Here is a 20,128-nt window from a genome sequence, read left to right on the forward strand (position 1 = left end):
ACTTACCGAATCAGAAGACAAAACACTAAAAGTAGATGGAGGAGGTGGGACATGCAAACTAGAACCCTGGTTTTCTTTTACTATTTCCCCTTGAAACATATTGGGGTTTGCTACTTTCACATGCAAATTTAAGAAAGGAGTTGAGGAATTCTGCCTGAGATGAACTGTCAATGTGTTTGAAATGGACCAGGAAAGAAAAAAGGCATGATTAATAACACTCCTGTCAAAGTGGATTATTCCTTAATGGAGAAACATGGATCAAAACCAGAAGCAAACTGTTCAGCCCTATCAACTGATCCAGAACCTTTACCACAGGCGTATTTTAGTCAATCAATAGCAGCTACAAGACATTTACAAATATCCACAAATAGCAAGATGATTATTTTGTTGGATATCTAAATTAAGATGCAAAACGTGCTGCCCTGTGAGGAAGGATCGATCTCTTTCTGACTGTCTTTGTCTGTCTCTCTTCCTTCTCCCTGCTCCTCTCTTTCCCTCCTTCTCATTTCGCATTTAACACCCAATTCTGGTATTAAGTAGGGAAATTCCCACACAGGAAATCCTCAACAAGTGCTTACCACTATTATTTAACTATTAAGGATTTAAAAGCCCTAATACACAGGCCCTATTGCTCCTTCCCATTCACTTACTTCCCAGTTCTATGTAAGGTGACTGCAGACATGTAGAGGACGTGAATAAGAAAATGAAGCCAAAGGCTGTAGTTTAGCAAGAAAAAAGCCTACCTCATTCATAGTCTCTACTCTTACATGTGACATTTAAAAAAATCTCCTTTCCTAATACCGACTGAATATCCCTTATTCAAAATACCTGGGACCAGAAGTGTTTCAGGCCTTTTTTGCATTGGGATGATGTTTATCTATAATGAGCTAACTTGGGAATGGGGGCCCAAGTCTACACACAAAATTCATGAGTGTTTCATATACAAACAGCCTGAAGGTCACTTAAGATGACATTTTAAATAATACTGCGCATGAAACAAAACTTGACACATGAGGTCAGGTGTGCAGTTTTCCACTTGTGGTGTCACGTAGGCACTCAAACAGTTTCAGATTTTTGGAGCATTTTGGAAGCTGCATTTTCAGATAAGGGGTTGCAATGGCTGGGATCTGATATCATGAGTTTGTCCCTCAAGGGTTCACGTGCTAGAAGCTGGGCCCCAAATCCAATGCCATTCAGTGGTGGCCAGGCCTTTAGGGCTGGGATCTAGTGGGAGTCATGGAGGGTACCGCACTCGGAAGGAACCAATACCAGTCAGTTACTTCCCTGGGCTTATTACAGAGAGCAAGGCCCTGCCCCACACTGGCTTCTTGTCTTGGTGTGTAAACTCCTCCAATCACATGAGGTCCCCACACTGTCACGCTACCATGGGGCCATCACCAGAACCAAGCACATGCTGGCACCATGCCCTTGAACCTCCAGGACTCTAAGCTAAATAAATTCTTTTCTTTGTAAGCTACCCCACTTCCAGTGTTTCCTTACAGTAACCGAAAGTGGATACTGCAGGGAGGCTTCACCTCTGCTTATCTAAGGCATTTCCTCGCTGACCGATTCCCAGAAAGAGCACCTCAGGAAGAGAACCTGTGCACATACTCCTCATCCATTAGCCTTGTTACGCCTGCCACTAAATAATCAATTAACCGAGCCGGAGAGTGCTTTCAGCGTAAGTGCAAGATGATCAACGGAGGCCACAGGGCTGATGGCAGCATCTCCATCTTCCCAGGGCTTGTGATTTAGGAACTCAGAGTCAGCTTCCTCCTCAACTAAACATAAAGAGATCAAAGATCACCTTCATTATGAGGCCTGAAAGGACAGGCAGGCAGAGAAACACCATTGGATTTTCTACCCAAGGGGTTAGTCATTCCTCCAGCTGTCACTTGTCAAGGGATAAAACAGCCCTAAATAGAAATGAAATACCCACATGCACCCTTAGAAGTAACATTGAAATGAGCTTCTGACTTTCTGGATTACTGCTTTTAGTAAGGCAGGGTCTAGAATGGGGTGTTTCTAATAATTTATTAAGATTAAAGAAAAAAAGAAAATAAAACCAAGCCATCAACAGATGACCAAATAAAAGCCTACATAAAACAAAACCACATCAAGGAAAGCAAATGGCTCCCAAGCCACCAAATGTAGCGCAGTCATGGGACCACTCCCACATCTAACAAGAGAATGCACACTCAGAGCCAGACTCCTCGTCAGCCACAGAGGTCAACTGCAGAAGTGAGGCCCAGGGCACTCGCCTATGAGGTCTGCAGGAAAGAAGCAACTGTGGACATAGTCTGTGGAGTCCAACACCCAAGGGAGAACACCTGCGGGCCTGGGGACAGCGGATGATGTGAAGCCTGCTTGGCCACTTGGAGAGGAGCTGTTCTCACTCTGGAAATGTGACCTGCTACATTTGCGGGGCCCTGGGCCTAGTCCACTTTTTTTTCCTGCTAATAACACAATCCTACACACTGGGTTCTCATTCTGGCTCTGCTCTGAGGTTGAGCGGCCACATCTGGGGATGGTGTTCTAGCTGGCAGAGTCCCGAGGTGATACAGGGCATCCCAGGTACGAGACAGACAGTGCCTGTATGTGCCCCCTCTGGTCTCACTCCCGCTTCTCATGAAGCCACCGGTATTCAGTCCTGAAGGCTCCAGGCTGATGACCTCACGCAATGCTAATCCCCTCCCAAATTCCGCACCTCTAAACATCAGAGCTGGCTAACCTCTCTACACTCTTAATACCTCACAATGGGGACGGAACTCCAACCTGAGTTTGAGAGGGGACAAACCATACCCACACCATAGCAGTTCCCACTGCACAGCTACATGCACTTGTGACTGGTTTATTGCAGACAGGATGTGCTGGGTCCTGTGTAATTTCCCACTGAGCCAGAGCATCACGCTGGCATTCTGAGGTCACACCAGCGTTGTGAGAAAGAGTACTTGGAAGTCTGCCCTGACCAGGGCTTAACACCACTCGAGTTTCTGAGTCTGTACAATGGCTATGGTTAAGAATGCCACCCTCCGGGAGCTGAGCACTGAAATGTGCAAATTTCTACTCACTGGTCCACAGGGAGATGTAAGAGCAAATCCTCTTGTTCCTTACTGATGCACTCATAATTCCAACTGCACCTACTTTACAGAAGTGTCTCAAGGAGTCATCATTCCAGCACTCAGGAGGCAGAGGTAAGTGTCTGCTGTCATGGTTCCTTTCTCAACAGTATGCTTCTCAGTTGCGGAAAGACTGAATTAGCGACTGCATTCACTGCCCGCCACGATTCCACATCACTGACCCAGCAATGGGGACACGAGAGGCAGCTGGTTGCAAGCCACTGTGTGGTCCAGAGAAGGCACCTCCCACTCCATGCAAGAGCTAATGAGGGCCTGACGGCCCTACCACCGAGGATGGCTCAGCAGTGGAACCACAGGCTGAGGGCCCAGAAACGATGCCACTGCCAGCCACAAGCCCGGGGAAACTCACCACGTAGAGCTTGCGCCAGATGACGGCCCATTCTCGCAGAGTGCATGTGAGCTCCTGCACCAGCGGGAGCTCCCCAGGAATCACCGTCTCGTGCTGCCTGATGAGAAGCAAACGGAAGCTCAGTTTCCTGGGAGAGGAGAGAGGCGAATGCAGATGCTCCTCTGACTATCACATTCCCCGGTGCTCAAGGGCAGGGAGGGGCTGCTTTGGCTTGAAGTGAAGCTAAATCTGTCCACGGAGGTGGGGAGGGTGCTATAGGGAAGGGGCTAAGCACATCTCAGAAACGAAGAGGAGTTCTATCAGCTGCAGCCTGGCTCTGCCTCTCCATGTTGGTTCTCTCTGGGAGATTCAGTGACTGAGCCAGGTTGCTTTTAGCAACTCTCAGAGATGGAAACACAAGATCCAGTGTTATAGCTGGTTCCACCAAGCCGCTGCTTCATTCTGCAGGTGGACAGACAGGGTCCTTGGGCCTGTGACCTCACCCTTGACCCGCTGGCAGGGACTGGGGTAGGGTGCTCTTCTGGAATAGACTGGGGTTTCTTGTCATCTGCTGTCTTACAGGGTAGAAAGTGTGCATGTACTAAAATCCTTGCTTATAGCAGATGCAATACCACATTTAGGCACGGACGTCCTCTCGGGCATTTCCTCAAGTAGTAGAAGGAGAAGGAGAGAGAGCAAGAGCAAGTGAACACGTGGGAAGAGCTGTAGACTGCTGGGCGAACACACACAAACACAGGATGCCTAGATGGGCATGAATTTCAGGTACAATAAGGGAATGCTTTCGAATAAATATGACTCATGAAACATCGCGACTTTGCAACTTTATGAGGATTCAAAAGCAGTCTCATACAGCCATCCTCTTTCTCACTTTCAGTAGCGCATCCGATAAATCCCATGAGGCCTCCAATACTTTATTTAAATAGGCTTTGCAGCAGACGATTCTGCCCAGCTGTGGGCTACTGGAAGTGTCCTGAGCATTGAAGGAAGGCTGGGCTAAGCTGTGGCATTTGGCTGGTTTGGTGTATTAAATGTATTTTTGACATGTGACATTTGCAACTCACAATGGGTGTAGAGTGACATCACCCCGTCATAAGCCAAGGAGCCTCTGTACTTGGTACCTGGATGGTGGGGCACCCTGCACTGCACCCGGCGATCCTAATTACACAGAAGAGGCTCTGCCTTTCTGCCAGCATGGTGAGTAACACTTGAGGTAGCCATGGCCAGCTGGAACGACTTCTCCAGGAGGGCAAGAGACCTGGCTCTTGGTGCTAGCTCTGCCACCAAAGAGTTGTGTGAACTGAACTATGTCTTCTCCACCTCTCATCTTAAAATGTGGGTGCTGAGCTTAAGCCCAAGAATGATCTTTTAGAGTTGGGCTGCAAAACTAACCCAACTGCCCATTTTCCCCCCACCCCCCTCTCCTCTCTGTCAGCCACGAGATTCCAGTCCTATGTCTCCTATGGCCCCCCATATGCAGGGATAACCTCAGGTTGCACATGAAGCTCAATGACTTGGCCAAACTGCAGGCTTCTCAGGACTGGATCAAAGAGCTCTGAATGTTCCTGTGTGCAAACGCACGTGTGTGCATGCACACACACACACAGAGTGAGCAGGTTGTAAATACAAGAGGGAGGCAGAGGCCCTCAGCTCACTGCTGCTACCTTTACTCTTCTGGAGAAGGATGCTAGGAAGGAACAATGATACAAAGAGAAGACAGAGGAAGGCATTATACCAAGCAGAAGTTTTTATTCATTCCTCTCTCACAGAAGAGAAGCAACCCAGTGAGAAGAGAGAAACATTAATGGGAAGTAGGCACTGTATCATGAAAATCTTACACCTTCATCACCATTTAGGGGTCTTCCCAGAGTGGAACTTACCCTCGGTCTTCTACAGTGGCCTCTTTCAAATGGATGTATGTTTCAGGGAAAATACCCTACAGAGAGAAGAACTTCAGTTACACAGCCATAGAAAACCTCAGCCCAAAGTCAGGAGCATGAACCACAGTGAACATGACTGGCAGCACCTTGACAACAGGAAATGCTTCCACCAGGCTGCCAGGACACAGTTACACTTACTGCTCCTCAACAAGCACGGAGGGAACGTGGGAAAGGTAGAAGTTTGGGTTCAGAAAGCACAGGATAAGTGTTTCATAAATAAAGAGGCAGACACACCCCATGAGCTCAGAGCTACAGCAACAGTGAGGAATTAGACAGTGAGCCCCTAGAACCCCTTCGGACCCAATCTCACAAGAGGCTTCCCATTATTAAAGGGCCTTGCGGAATGAGGGAGATGGACAGCTACCTAGAACTTGGTCACCCATAAAAATTATAATGATTTTTCTCGAGTAATTTTCCTGTCAGCACTTTCACCCAAACCACATAGCCTCAAATCTGTGGTATACGTTACCTAATTATTTCCAGCACCTCACAGTCTCAAATTGTTCTCCCTTCTATCTCCATTAGAAGCTGGTTCCACATTAGTATTTTGGCAATGCGCACAGGGGAATCTGAGGCCCAGAAAAACCTAATAAAATGGTATACAAACCCTGGTATAGACTTAAAGAACTGAGGATCAGGTCCAGCAGTAGGAAGAGAGCCACACACAGGAGTTTTCGTATAAACCAAAAGCTACTGCTGTGTCACTGTGTCATACACTCTTAAAGCAAGAGAGCAGATGCTATCGAGAAAAGACACTTTACTTTAGTGTCACTTACATGCCAGACCAGGCGAGGCAGAAGAACCTGTTTAGGTGCACTTTGGCTCAGTTGCTCCTAGCCTCACTTCCAGAAGACCTGGCATGAACTCTGGGGGACAGCACATGTCAGGGTGACTGCCCACAAGTGTGGGGAGACATCCCACTGCCCAGAGGTTTGCGTGCACCCTGTGACCCTCAACCCACTCTGAGATGGGAAACCAGTGGCCATCAACGGGGTTGCTCTGCATCCAGTTTCATGTGCTTCCTTTGTCTGCACAACACTCTCTTTTCATCCTCTGCCCACAAAACAGGTAGTGCCAAGAACACTTGGAATCAGCACTGCTGATAACAGAGTGGATCCTACAACTGCTCAAGACAGAAGCAAAAGGGCTCATCCTTTTCTAACCAGGCAGAAAAGACCCAAAAGAAGCCATATGCTTCTCTTTCTCCCTATAAGAGAGAGGCAGGTGGACTTGTGTGTGTGAGAAAGCTCTCTGCCTCTCCCAATAACTCACACATGGACAAGGGGACCTTGATGTCTTTCATTACAGGTACCAAATGCAGAGTGATTCTGTGAAACTCATCAAACCGTTACAAATAAAAACTCAGAGGGCGTGTGTATGATTCATGTGGGGCCTGACCTCTGGAGCCCTGAAGCCCCAGATCTCTTTCCAGGATGCAGAAGGAAATGGGTGTGCTGCTTCTGTCTGCTGAGCTGAGGCCAGTGATCTGCTGATTGTCAGGTAGAGACCCAGACTTGGCTGTCCAGAACTCACTGGAGACTATGACTCTGAATGCAATAAGCCAGTCATCAAAGAGCCTAAGTGAGGCTTGGAGCAGTCAGCTGCACGAATGGAAAGTAGGCTGGGGTTGCCAGCGGCTGGAGGGAGGCGGGCCGAGGGGCTAGTGTGAGATGTTTCCTGAGTTTCTGTTTGGGAAGAGGAAAAAGTTCAGGGACTGGATGGTGGGGTTGGTGCCAACAGTGTGAATGTGCCCAATGCCCCTTAAACATGGTTAAGATGGCAAAGTTCATGAATTTTTTAAATCCACATTTGAAAAAAAAGTTCAGAACTCTTAAAAAGGGAGGCTTTGGGTAGGGATGAACTGCTTAAATGAGCAGTTATAAGATTGAAGTAAGACAGCGCTGCTGGGGCTGGGGGTGTAACTCAGTAGTAGAACGTGTGGTTAGTGTGCACGAGTCCCCGAGTCCCATCCCTGATACTGGAAAGAAAAAAAAAAAGTAACATTGAGAGTCCAAAAGAATGTCCTTGCAGAAACTTGCCAAAGTAGGAAGGTGAAAAACCATTTAAACTGATTATGTTTCATAATCAGTTATGACTGGCACCTCCTAAGTGGGAGATACCAAAACCAGAAGTGTTTAGAAACATCAGCTGATGGTTTTGGGACACCTAAGCCAATCATAAACGGATAATTTATATTATTGTACAGATGCGATAATGTTCAAGGTGACAGAATATTCATTTTGTCATTTACCGCCCTGTCATTTGTAGGTGTTACTGTGCCATGCAGCACTTGGGTATTCACAGTCATTCAACTGCTCTGGTATTAATCTGAGGCTTGCAGGCATTTCCTATACCGCTTTAATACACAAACAGCCACAGTCCACCGATTGACAGCCTCTCTCCCAATTCCGCTTTTCGTTCTCAGGGCAACCTACTCACTTGAATAAAAATAAATACATAAGCTAAAGGTTTTCTAGAAGTTGCGCTATGTCACCTGCCACAATTCTGCCAGGATCAATAATCAGTTTCTGCAAAGCTCCTGTGAAGCCACTAGCTCCTTTTATTATCACTCTAAATGGATAGATCTGCTTGTAAAGGACATCAAAAATTTTCATTAAAACAATAGCCTTTAAAGTAGCTCTTCCCCCAAGATAGGGAAAAGGGACAGGGGCTGAGGATAGCGTTTCTAACAGGGTGGATCTCTTAATGAAGGGTTGTCACAAGCTGAGTATAATCCATGGCAACAGGTTTTAAATTCCACTCCAATTTTTCTTGGATCGCTCCACAAGGAAAATATACATTTCAACTTAAAAAAAAATTAACACATCAATGCATTACAAAGTTGTTCTTTAGTTACCAAGAACAAAGAGAGGCTCTTGCAGAAACAACTCTTCTAAAGGGTAAAGTTTTCAGTTTAAGTAAGGGTTTTTAAGAACCCTTTAATGAAGATAAAAAATTAAAAGCACACTGAGAACTCATTTAGACCCTAGAGGGGCATCCTGTCCGTCTACAGTTCACAGCAGGTAGCAGGGCACTGCAAGATGGATTCGGATGTAGTAGAAAATCATGGCACACTTTGGAAACCAGAGTCGTCTGCACTGGAAAGAATCCTCACATACCGAAATGGAAGCCCCAGGGACTGGGACCTTGTTTTGACATGTGTGACATTTACCAGTATAAAATCAAGAATTCTAGCTAGGTGTAGTGGCACACACATGTAATCCCAGCACTCTGGGAGGCTGAGACAGAAGAATTCAAGTTTGAGTGCAGCTTGGGCAACTTAGTAACTTAGTGAGGTCCTCAAAATTTAAGGGATTGGGATGTAGCTTAGAGCAAAGGGCCTGGGTTCAATCCCCAGTATCACACACGCATACAAAAAAAAGTAAGAATTGTATGTGTGTGTGTGTGTGTGTCTGTGTGTATCTGTGTTTCATCTGATTTTGAGAATTTTTACATTCTCTTAATAAAACAGGATTAGGGATTCAGTGACCGGAGTTTTCTTACTTTCTAACAAATTCAGAATATCGTAACCATGAATTCTTGGTCTGCTCTGAAATAACCACCACTTCTGGAACTGTGAATAGAATGAACATCAAGCAGGCAGGCTAAAGGCAAAGCAAGCAGGAGTGGCCGTGCCAGGCCCTGGGTCTTCGCTTCAGCCCTACCATCCTCCTCACCTTGGCACTCCTGCCACCTTACGTCTCTACATGGAAGCTCAGAGAAACTGAAGTCAGCAGGAGACTAAGTGGAAATAATTCATTTGGAAGTGACACACATGTAAGGATCTAATAGTGGGTAGAAAACTGGTATCAGGGTTTAGGGAAGGGCAGAGGAACACAGGCTGGGGAGTCAACAGCAAAGAGGCCCCAATTTTGCTGGATTATTGAACTGTCAAAGCAAACACAAGGTGTGCGTATACACACACATGTGCAAATACTGAGTGTGACCCAAGAATCGACAACTTCAGTCACAGTCCTGGTTTTCACAGCCTCTCCTTCTATGAAGGTGTTTTGGGGCCCTGTGCTCTTTTGAGGGTGTTCAACATCAGCCCATCTGCACGGGATAACCTAGCTCATGCTGTGCCTGAAGAAAAAGAATTGCAGGGTTTTTTTCCCTCTCCCTTCTTGATAAATTAAAAAATGTTTCTCTCACCCCTTTCCAAATTCTCTATCTGGCATGTGAACAAACTGTGAAATAGTAAGAGCTTCTCAACTCTGCTCTTTCAAAAGAAAGTGCTGACGTGTTCTGTTCCCCAGCAAGCAGACTCAAAGGAAAAGTGCTGATGGAAATAAAATAAACCGAGGTGGGTATTAACATCACTAATGGATTTTCGTTAGCTTGATGTTTAGCAGCTTTGACACTGGGAAAAGGAACCATCTATGTCAGGATTTTTCAAACTCTGCCCACAATGAATAATCACTTTTATCGCAGCTCAGTATTACACATTGAATACACAAAATAAAAGTGCATGAAATACATAAAAATATATATCTAACATAAAAGTTTCACAAACAATACTTCGCACTGCATTCCACTTTCTTCTCTATTTTTCAGTTTCTTTTTGGGGGTCACATGTCAGAATTTGCTGTACTGACTTCGTGATGTATTGCAGTCATAAGGCTATTTGGAAACTACTCCTCCGTTTCTCTACTTGACAATGAGGGAAAGAATTGTACGGTGACAGGGAGACCCTTTGGTTCTGGGATTTCGGCATTGTAAACAAAACATAATGGGAGAATAGGAGGAGAGAGAGAGAGAGAGAGATCAATTGCTACTGCATGACCACTTCTCACAGCTTGGGGACAGGCAAGGACAAGTCACCCAGGAACACGTTCCGGAATGGGTTGGGAAACAGTCAGTGGAATTTACACAATTATTCTGAAGCACTGAGGTCAGAGAATTAGTTAGCAAGGGAAAAGAAGCACCGTCAAAAACAAACCCACACCCTGATTAGGTCTAGCAAGAACAGACAAGGGGATAGGGCTGGCCGTCACAAAACTGGTAGATAAGAATTTGAATGAAATAAAAAATTAAATGCTAAGCCGTACCTTTTTGGATTTATTCTGGAGGGTATATCCTCTGTACCAACCTGTCAGGCATAAGAGAACACAAAATCTTTTATGTTGTCTGGAATAATATATTAGCAATATATGTTCTCATGTTTGGTTAACAACACTAAGATAGAATCCAGAGACAATAAGCAGATTAATATGCTAGAATATAAACAATTCTTTTGCTCCACAATGAAGTTTGGGTCTATTTTAGAACTGTATTGTCTTAATATCTATAGGATTTAAAATTCACTTAGTTAGCTCAGTGGTTCCAGTGCCTGCCACACAAGCGCAAGGTCCTGAGTTCAATCCCCAGTACCAAGAAATAAAACAAAGCAAAATAAAATTCACTTAGAAGCAAGTGAATTATTTGTTCCTTATTTTCTATTCCTTCAGAGAGAGAACAAAAACAGTAAGCCAGAAGCTCTGAACATTTTAAATCCTGCAGTAATTCAATTTATTTTTTTTGCCTGAATGAACATAGACTTTTATTGTGTACATATATTTTACAGGTCATCTTATACTATTAAAATAGATATTTGAAGATAAATTATATTTGCTCTCTCTCATTCTTTTGCATTTCCAGGATAAGAGCCACTATTCTGGATCAATTTCAAACTGGAATAGCAAAACTTATCTACACAAATATTTGCACTTAAAAAATTCAAACACATAATAAAACATTTGAAACCATTTTAATAATGCTACAAGCATTAAAATGATTTTAAACGAACGAAAACATTTTATGAGATTGCTTGCTGAGGCTTTAGGCAAAGACTTTAATTTCTTTTTCAACAAAATCCAATAGACACATATATCTGATAATTTCTCACTCTTTATCTTTATTCCCCTTTATCTTGTAGAGGAAGTACTATATAATTTAATGTGTCCATATACAAATATCTTATATTAAAAACATATTGAGCACCCAGTAGGGTACTTCGCGGAAACAATTTTCCTCAACACCATACCCATCAACTAAGGTGTCAATGTGGGAAATCCTCTTGTGAATGGCACACACATAAGACAGCCACATACCACCAGTGACTAAATGTTAAATGAATTAGGACTTCAGACATCTGCAATAAACTCTCTTGCAGTCTATTCTATATTTAACCAGCCAGAAAATAGTTACATAATTGATTTTGTACACGCTGTAAGTAGACTGAATTTACTTTCTTTTTTTTTTTTTTTTTTTTTCAGGTACTGGGGATCGAACTCGGGTCCTTGCGCTTGCGCAGCAGGCGGTGAAACTACTGAGCTAAATCCCTGGCCCCTGAGTTTACTTTCTTTGGACACAGATTCAAAAATATTTTCATAAATGTTAAGGTGTTGGTAGTTCTCAAACATTTATGTGACTTGGCTCTTTTGCAGGGAGCAATGAGGTGCTTTGCTATGGAACTGTGGACTACATGAAGGCACACGGTGGAGGAAAAGATATTTGAACAGGAAACGCTGGCCCCAGTTTTCCGATACAGTGATTGTTAATCTTGACTGTCAATCTTGGCTAGCTTGCAAGACACCTAGGCGACTGATTAGTAAGGCACACTTCTGCCTGGGTTATAGGGGTATGGCTCTGGGGACTATATCTGGTCCCTGTCCCCCTCTTCATGTGCTTTTTCCCTGCCCTCTGCTTCCTGGGTGCCATGTGTTGAGCAGCTTTCCTCCGCCATGCCCTTCTGCCACTATGTTTCTGTCTTAGAGCCACCAACCATGGACTGAAACCTCTGAAATGGAAATCCTGCATCCTTTAAATTGTGTATGTCAGGTATGTTGTCCTAGCAACAGAAATCTGAGCAGTACAGATGCCAATGTGTAAGATGACATCAAGAATAGGAAGACCAACAGGTGAAAGATTTTGCCCCAGGGCTCAAAGGACCTGAACTCGTCTGTGTGTGCATATTTGCCTGGCTGTGCTAAAACACAGAAGTGGCTTTTGCATGAATGTCTGGCTTTTACTTCACCCTGAATTAAGGACAGAGCCAAAGGCTGAGCTTAGAAACAACACATTAGGGCCCGGGATTTAGCCCAGTGGTTCCGTCGCCTGCCTCGCAAGCGCAAGGACCCGAGTTCAATCCCCGGTACCAAAAAAAGCCAAAAAAGAAACAACATGTTAGTCTTTTGCAAGCAGTTCTCATCTTCATAGGCCCTATAGAGCCAAGATGACACAATATAGGCTTTGATCCACTTTCAGAAGAGAATGTATCTGTGCTTTTGTAAACAGCACTTTCATAGCCTTTCATCACAGAACTGCGCTTCCTAAACCTGTCATTTTTTAAAAACTTTCCTTTTAACTTCTAGTGTTTCTCTAGAATCGTGTACATATAACTGCTACCAGAAAGCACAAAATTACCATGCTGGATTTGTAAAACTGAACACTCATTTCCTCGGCATCAGGTAATAAAAGAACATTGTCTGCATCTGGTTTGCATCATATCCTATGTCAGAATGTCATAAATTCAATTGCTAACAACTGTAAGGGATCTGGCAATGGCTCATAATGTGTTCGCTATTTGTGCATTACAACATGACTTGACACCTAAGCAAGAACACAATTTTCCAATTAATCCCATGTATTTAATCATAATTAAGTGTGGTAAGCTAATAGGCTTGCAACAGCATCACGAGGCAGAGAAGTAGCAAAGAGTGTATTCATCAGCAGCTTTAATGAGCAGGTAGTAAGAAGCCGCTGCAGGAATCTCAGGCGCTCTCTTAAATTATCACATTGTTAAAATGAAAGGATTGGTCTGGGTCAGTGAGTCCAAAAGGCTGCTCTTACTTCCATTTAGGTGAAATGCCAGTCACAAAATGTCAGCTGTTTGTTTGGTTGGTTTTGGGTTTGGGTTTTTTGAGGGAGGCAGGATTTCGCCAAAGAATCAAGTTGTACCATCTGGGCTTGAACTTGTGATCCTCCTGCCCCAGCCTGCCAGCAGGTTGGGATTGTGGGTGTGCACCAGCAGGCCCAACTCAAAAGCAAAGTTCACACCAACCGTGGGGAGTAGCAGAAGTTATTCTATACTAACGCTGCTCTTCCGTAAGGTAACGAGTCACTTCTGTTTTCCAGGAACGGCTTCAATCCAGAATAAAAATCTTTCTCCTCCCATCTGAAAATATCAGAACTCCTAATTTCACTGTGAAAGTTACTTACTTTATCTGGTTTCTTTTCATCACTATCAGTCAAGACTCTCCCATCCACTGATTTCACTTCAGCCTGTCCAAGTGTCTCTCCAGCCACTGCACACTTTGGCTTCTGTCTGACAAAGGCCTTATCTGGCTCTTCTTCTTCATATGCAGTCATTCAACAAATAGTTACTAAGCACTATTCTAGGCACCAGGGTGTATAGGAGACTGAGCAGTATAGTGTAGATTACACTCCCTGGTCAAAAATATGTAAGATGCTATGAGACAATGGTAGTGTGAAGAGGAAGGAATATTCAAAGGAGAGTAACATGGCAGAGAATGGCTGTCACCTGGAACATTCTACTGGGTGAGGAAAGAAAGCTCATTCTGAGAAGCTAAAAGGAACCCGCCACGAAAATGTGTGGGGAAAGAAACTTCTAGACAGAAGCAAGTCCAACAAGAAACCTGTGAGGAAAGAGAGAGCTTGAAATTCAAAGACAGGAAGAAAACGTAGTTGCCAGAGCTCAGTGTGAGAGGGAAGCTGGGAGGACATGATACAAAGGCTGTTCGAGAAGGAGGACTAGCTCTGAAGCCTGGATGTTCATCAGACACACCAAGGAACTGTTAAAAATGCTGACGCCAGGGCCACACCCCCAAATATTCTGATTTAACTGGACTCAGGCTTAGAGGTTCTCAAAAGTTCCACTGGTGGCCAGGTTGTGGCACTGCCTATAATCCCAGGATGCTGGCAGGCTAAAGCAGGGAGACAACCTTAGTGGTTTCCTCAAACCTTGGCTCAAGATAAAAATTTTTAAAAGAGCTGGGGATACAGCTCAGTGTAATGGCCCTGGGTTCAATCTCCAGTACCAGAAAAGGGAAAAAAATAACAGAAGTTCCTGTGGTGAAGCTAACACTTGGCCAGGATTAATTACCAGAGGTAGAGATATCATACGCCATGGAGGAATTGAGGCTTTATTCTAAGTACAGTGCTAAACACTGGAGAGTTTTAAATGTCATCATACCTCATGGTTTTAAAAGAACATGCTGACTATTACAGGACCATGGGAGACGAGGCACAGTACGGAGGGGAACACTCGGAAGGGAACTGATTGGTGGGTGCAATGAAAATGGAGAGAGATGAAAAAGACACAAGATATATTTGGAACCAACAGGACTTGCTAATGGTTTCACTGGGAACAGCCATGGATGGCAGAGAAAAGGGAAATACTCAAGGGTATTTGGCTCTTGGGCTTGAGCAAATGAGTGAAAAGCATCATTCCTTGTTATGAGAGGAATGAGAAGAGGAGAACTTTGGAAAATGGGACAAGGAATCAGCAGTTGTATCCTCCTGAATATGCGACAGCTACAGCGATGAGATGGAGCAGAGCTGTTGGTTCTATATAATCACAAGAGGCCAAACAACAGTTGCTTTAAAAACCCAAAATATATGATGTGTTTATATTGAGTTATCAGGATTAGGGACAAATGGATCACTATTACGGTTGGTAGAGCGTGTAAGAGACATAGTAAGAACTTAATGAGATTAAAGTGGAAATATCAAGTCATAAAGACACAGCTATTTAAAAATGAAGAGGAGTGTAGCACAAAAATTAGATAAAAGAGTTGAAAGATTTCAGAAAGGGTTAAAACTCCTCCAAAATCACAAGGAATTAAAAAGGGAAGGCTGTTTTTCATTTGACTTTTAAAATTAGGTATATTTTTAACTGATTAAAAATTTAAAACACAGCTGATAAATCCTGGCAAGCCAAGCAAAAGTAAAGTTAAAAGGATAGAAGGTCAGTACTTGCCAAGGGCAGAGTTTGACATGAGGTTGGCTACAAAGCGACATGGGAGAATTTGGAAGGCAGCTATGCTAACCACTGTACCACCAACGCCTCTGACATGGGGGATTTTGAGGGGCTGATAGACTGTTTCTGTATTATTATTGTAGTTTTTTTTTTTTTTTTTTTTTGGTACTGGGGATCGAACTCGGATCCTTGTGCTTGTGCTGCAGGCAGTGAAACCACTGAGCTAAATCCCCGGCCCTACTGTAGTTTTATTTCTGTATGCATTTGTCAAATCTTGCAGAATTATGTATTAAATAGGGTGAATTTTACTCTATGTCCTTTAAAACAATGGATACAACAAGCCAAGTATGGGAGTGCATACCTACAACCCCAGCACTCTGAGAGACTGAACCAGAAGTCTATCCTGGGAAACTTAGCAATTTAGTAAGATTCTGTCTCAATTTTTTAAAAAAGTTGGAGATATATCTCAGTTCAAAGACTCTGGGTTTAATCCCTGGTACCACCAAACAAACAAACAAACAACCCAACAATGCTGAGACACTACCAAACACTCACTGACCTCACTAAAGAGACTGACCATGCCACACCTTTGGTAAGATATAGAGCAAATGGACTACTTCTACATTGCTGGTCATTTCTGACATAATTAAAGACACACATGTCCTATTGAGATAGAAAAAAGTCAAAGCAGGCATGGTCTTACTAAACTCCGGCATGCTTTTCTTTCCTGCTGCCCCAAAGGTGGCATGGGGTATTGACTCCCAAGTCTTCTTGTCACTCCTGTAGCTGCCTAGCAGCCACACTCTGGGCTTCAGCCTGGACGGCAGCCATGATGGCCCTCCCCCACCCAGGGCCACTCCAAGCACTGAGGCCACCTGAGAAGCAGCAAATGACTGTGCCTGTCAGGGCAAAGACTGGGGAGGTATGGGATCTTCTGCTGCTATCTCTGAAAACCCCAAACCCCAGCAAGCCATGATCAACACAGCCACCTCTCCTACAGACAGCCCCAAAGTAGCAGCAGTTATCACTTGAGTCCTGCCATTGGAGTAGAAATGCAGGAGTTATCAATCAAGCCGGGACTTCTCTGCAGTTCCACTGAGCTCTCTTTGTGGCAGCTACAGCTGTCCCAGATGCCCCATAGACATTCTGTAAGGTATTTTGTCCCAGCAATAGGCTTGAAACCAAGACCTGTCCCACAGCCACTCCAAGTGACTCTACTGTGCAATCTCTCAGATGAACTCACCCCGTGTTACAATTCCAAAAGTCCTCATATAAGTTCACAAAATGCAAAAGATGCACGTGTGGGCATCTCCTTCTCCATATAAGCAGCTCTGCCTCACACTCTTTCGGTCAGTCCAGGATGGCTCCCTCTGGTACACTCCCCTGCTGTACTGCAGCACAGGTCCCAGTAAAGCCTTGCTCAGGTGGTCCTATCTGATACTCTTGATCCTTGGCTAAAGTGGACTGAGTACACTGCACTGAAAAGATCTGGTAGCATAAGGGCAATTAGCCCTGAAGAGCCCTAGACAATAGTGTAGCAGTGAAGAATTGAGAGCAGTGGAGACCAGCAGTCACTGGCAGAGACCTGTGATGACCCGGAGAGAGCCCCAGAGAGGCAGTGGAAGCTACTAGAAAAGCTCCAGGAAGCCAGCCATGGCGCAAGGAGCTTTCTCTGCTGAGAAGCTCATGGGGTGGCTAGGAGCCCCTAAGACCTGAAACAATAAAAGTGGTGACACTAACAGCTGTAACAGTAAGAGCTAAGAGGTGATGGCACTCAAACTTCAGAGCTGCTAATATCAAGGGAGCTTCACTTTGCAATTTGCGATTTCTATCTGAATTGAACAAAAGAACCCCCAACCAACTGGTGACATTATGACCTAGCAATATCCCCACTCCTATGTATTTACCCAAGATAAATGAAAGCCTATGTCCAAAGAAATGCTCTACAAGAACATTTAGTGATACTTTGTTCTTAATAACCCCAAACCGGAACCTACTGAAATGAAGATCAGTGAGAGTAGAGATAAACATACTGTGACATATTCCTAGAATGGAATACTATTTGGCAATACAAAGGAATGAACTACTGATATATAACACCATGCACAAACTTAAAAATCACTGTAATGAAAAACCCAAATACACAGACACTGACATAAAGTTGACTAACTGGTAAAACAAATCTGTGGTGATGGAAATCCGAACACCGGTTGTTAGTGAGGGTAGAAACCAGAGAAGAGGGCATCAGGGAATTTTGGGGGTGAGGAAAATGTTCTGTATTTTGGTGGAATGTTAGGTATACAAGCTACATTCATTTGTTAAAATTCACTGTTTACCTAAGTTGAGTGCATTTCATTGCATATAAATTTACTGCAATTTTTTTAAAATGTAAAAATTTATACTGTAAATTCATACTGTAAAAATTTATACATGTTACTTTGGGATGATAGTTATTTCTGAAATTAAAAAGAATTGGCTAAAAAAAAATAGTAACTGCAAAGTAACACAGAATGGCATTGCTCAAATATAATCGAATGCTTTTGTCCAGCATTGCCTTTGAAACCAGTGTAAGTCACTTGTGCAAAATCACAGAACTATTTCTCCATTACTTTACTTTGTCTTGTGTCTTCTCAAAGACATTATTAATCTTAATTACTTATATAATGCACTGCAACTGATTCTGAGCTTTTGCAATTTCCCAAAGTTTCAGAATAGAACTATCTGTTGACTCAGTCAACAAATAGTTACAGGTGCTAGGAAAGCAAGATATATAATATCTCTAAAAGAATCATACCACAGTGATATATGCATACTCATGTTTATTTATAGCAGCACAGTTTGTAATAGCTAAAACTTGGAAACAGCCCACTTGCCCATCAACTGGAGACTGGATAAAGAAGATGTGGTTTTTTTATAAAATGGAATACTAGTCAGCAATAAATAATGAGAAACTAGAGACATTTATAGCTAAGTGGATACACACTGAGGCGATACTCTGAAGTGAAATAAGTAGGACACACGTGTAAATACTGAATAGTTTCTCTGGTGTGAGAAACTGAAAGTGTAAATGAGAACCAAATTGTATAACTGATATTGTGAAATAGGAAGAAAATGTCTAAAGGAGTAGGGGAAGTGGGAGGGGTAGGGGAAAGGAAAGAAGGGAAAAGAAAAAATACGAGAAAAGGAAAAAACGGAAACAAAGTCTCTGTAAATAGGGAAGGGTGGAGGGGGTGGACGGAGGGCAGGGGAATGGGACAAAAATAAGAACCAAGATAACATCAGGTAAAGGTGCAAGATCCCAATGATGAATGTAACTGTATTGTACACCTAAAATGTACCAATAAACTAAATGGAAAAAAAAATATATATATATATAATATCTCCATGGCCTAGGGAAGAAAAAAATACACAACACATAAGCTTATAAACGAAAAATTTAATTTCACATAGGGCTACAAGGAATACTGTCATGTGGAAAAGGCTGACTCGGACACGAAGCTACTTTAGAAAGTGTGGTTAGAAAACCCTAAGGAGAGAAGCATCAGAGCCAGACCTGGATGGCTAATGTGGCTGCTCATTCATTATACATAACAATGCTTACTGAACGCGGATGTGCCAGACACTGTCTTCACGGAGGAAGGAAACAGAGCCATAAACAAACAACCAAATACAAGAGCCTTTAATGGAACTGCTTGGAGATACTGGCACATAAAGGAGAGTGTTATGAATATGCTACAGACTCAGAAGCAATTACTGAGGGGGGAGCCCAAGACTTTTGGAACAATGAAAGCATCATTTGGTGTAAATAGTGGAGCGTTCTGTAAAATCCCTCCTGATTTTACCATTACAAGATAAATTAGCCTTCTCCCACACGCACATATAAAAGATCAACAAATTATGTTTTATCTCCCAGGAATTAAAGGTCACAAACAGAGAAGGAGCTAGTGTTTATAAGCACCCACACGGCACGTGTCCAGGGTGGGGGCGGTCCCTAAAGTAGGAACAGATGCTGAGTCCTGTTGTTTTTCCTTTAAGCGTCATGAGGCTGGTAGCCTGCTGCACAAAACAGTTAATTAGGCCAAAGTCAAAGGCTATGCCCCCCGAGGATCAGGTACACCTGTCACCTTCCATGGCCACAGCCTGCCCTCCCGACCCCATAAGCAGTCCCTCCGACAGAAGCCTGCTGTCCCTAGGGGAAGACAGTAAGCAGAGAGCTGGGCACACCCCTCACTAGGCAGGAGGGGAACGGCTCAGTCTGAAGTCCCTCCTTAGAGGGGGACAGGGGCTACGCCTCTGTCCATGGGCAGAAGCCTCGGTGCTTCCCAGAGCCCTGGGCATCATGCTGTTCACACTCCAAATCCACTCACTGTCTCCCTGGGCTTTTGAAAATAAACTTAAAAGCAGAAAGTCAAAGGAAGCAAAGATCATAAAGAACTATTCTAATTTCGTACCTTTTGTGAGATGAATCGGTCTTCTGGGCTAATTATCTTAGTTCAGTGCTATGCTTTTGAGACAGGCAGATAGCGGTTGATGTTAGAAGTTTGAACTCAGCAGGACATCAGAGCTCACTGAAATCTAACACCTTTACTTAAAAGAAGGGACGGGGCAATGAGTTGAAAAAGTTTATCCAAGTCAACTGGGGACTTACTATTTAAGCTTGGGATACAAACACGGGTCTTCTGCCTGCCAGCTTCTACCCTTACACCATGCTGCCTCCACATCC

At 43.7% G+C, this 20,128-nt stretch overlaps 1 protein-coding gene across 2 annotated transcripts in view; it reads right to left on the bottom strand.

Moving 5' to 3' along the window:
- Dock5 (dedicator of cytokinesis 5) overlaps positions 1-20,128 on the bottom strand; it is a 185,591-nt gene that overhangs the window by 112,483 nt on the left and 52,980 nt on the right. For both annotated transcript variants that reach the window (XM_004848358.3, XM_087216792.1), the window contains exons 3-5: positions 10,475-10,515; positions 5,367-5,422; positions 3,490-3,586 (exon numbers count right to left, since the gene is read on the bottom strand). In XM_004848358.3, coding sequence (XP_004848415.2) covers positions 3,490-3,586; positions 5,367-5,422; positions 10,475-10,515 — 194 coding nt within the window. The remainder of the gene's footprint in view (positions 1-3,489; positions 3,587-5,366; positions 5,423-10,474; positions 10,516-20,128) is intronic.

This window comes from Heterocephalus glaber, unplaced genomic scaffold, assembly GCF_053883595.1.
Source record: "Heterocephalus glaber isolate CG9 unplaced genomic scaffold, H.glaber_assembly_v1.0 deba00001460, whole genome shotgun sequence".
NCBI lineage: Eukaryota > Metazoa > Chordata > Mammalia > Rodentia > Bathyergidae > Heterocephalus > Heterocephalus glaber.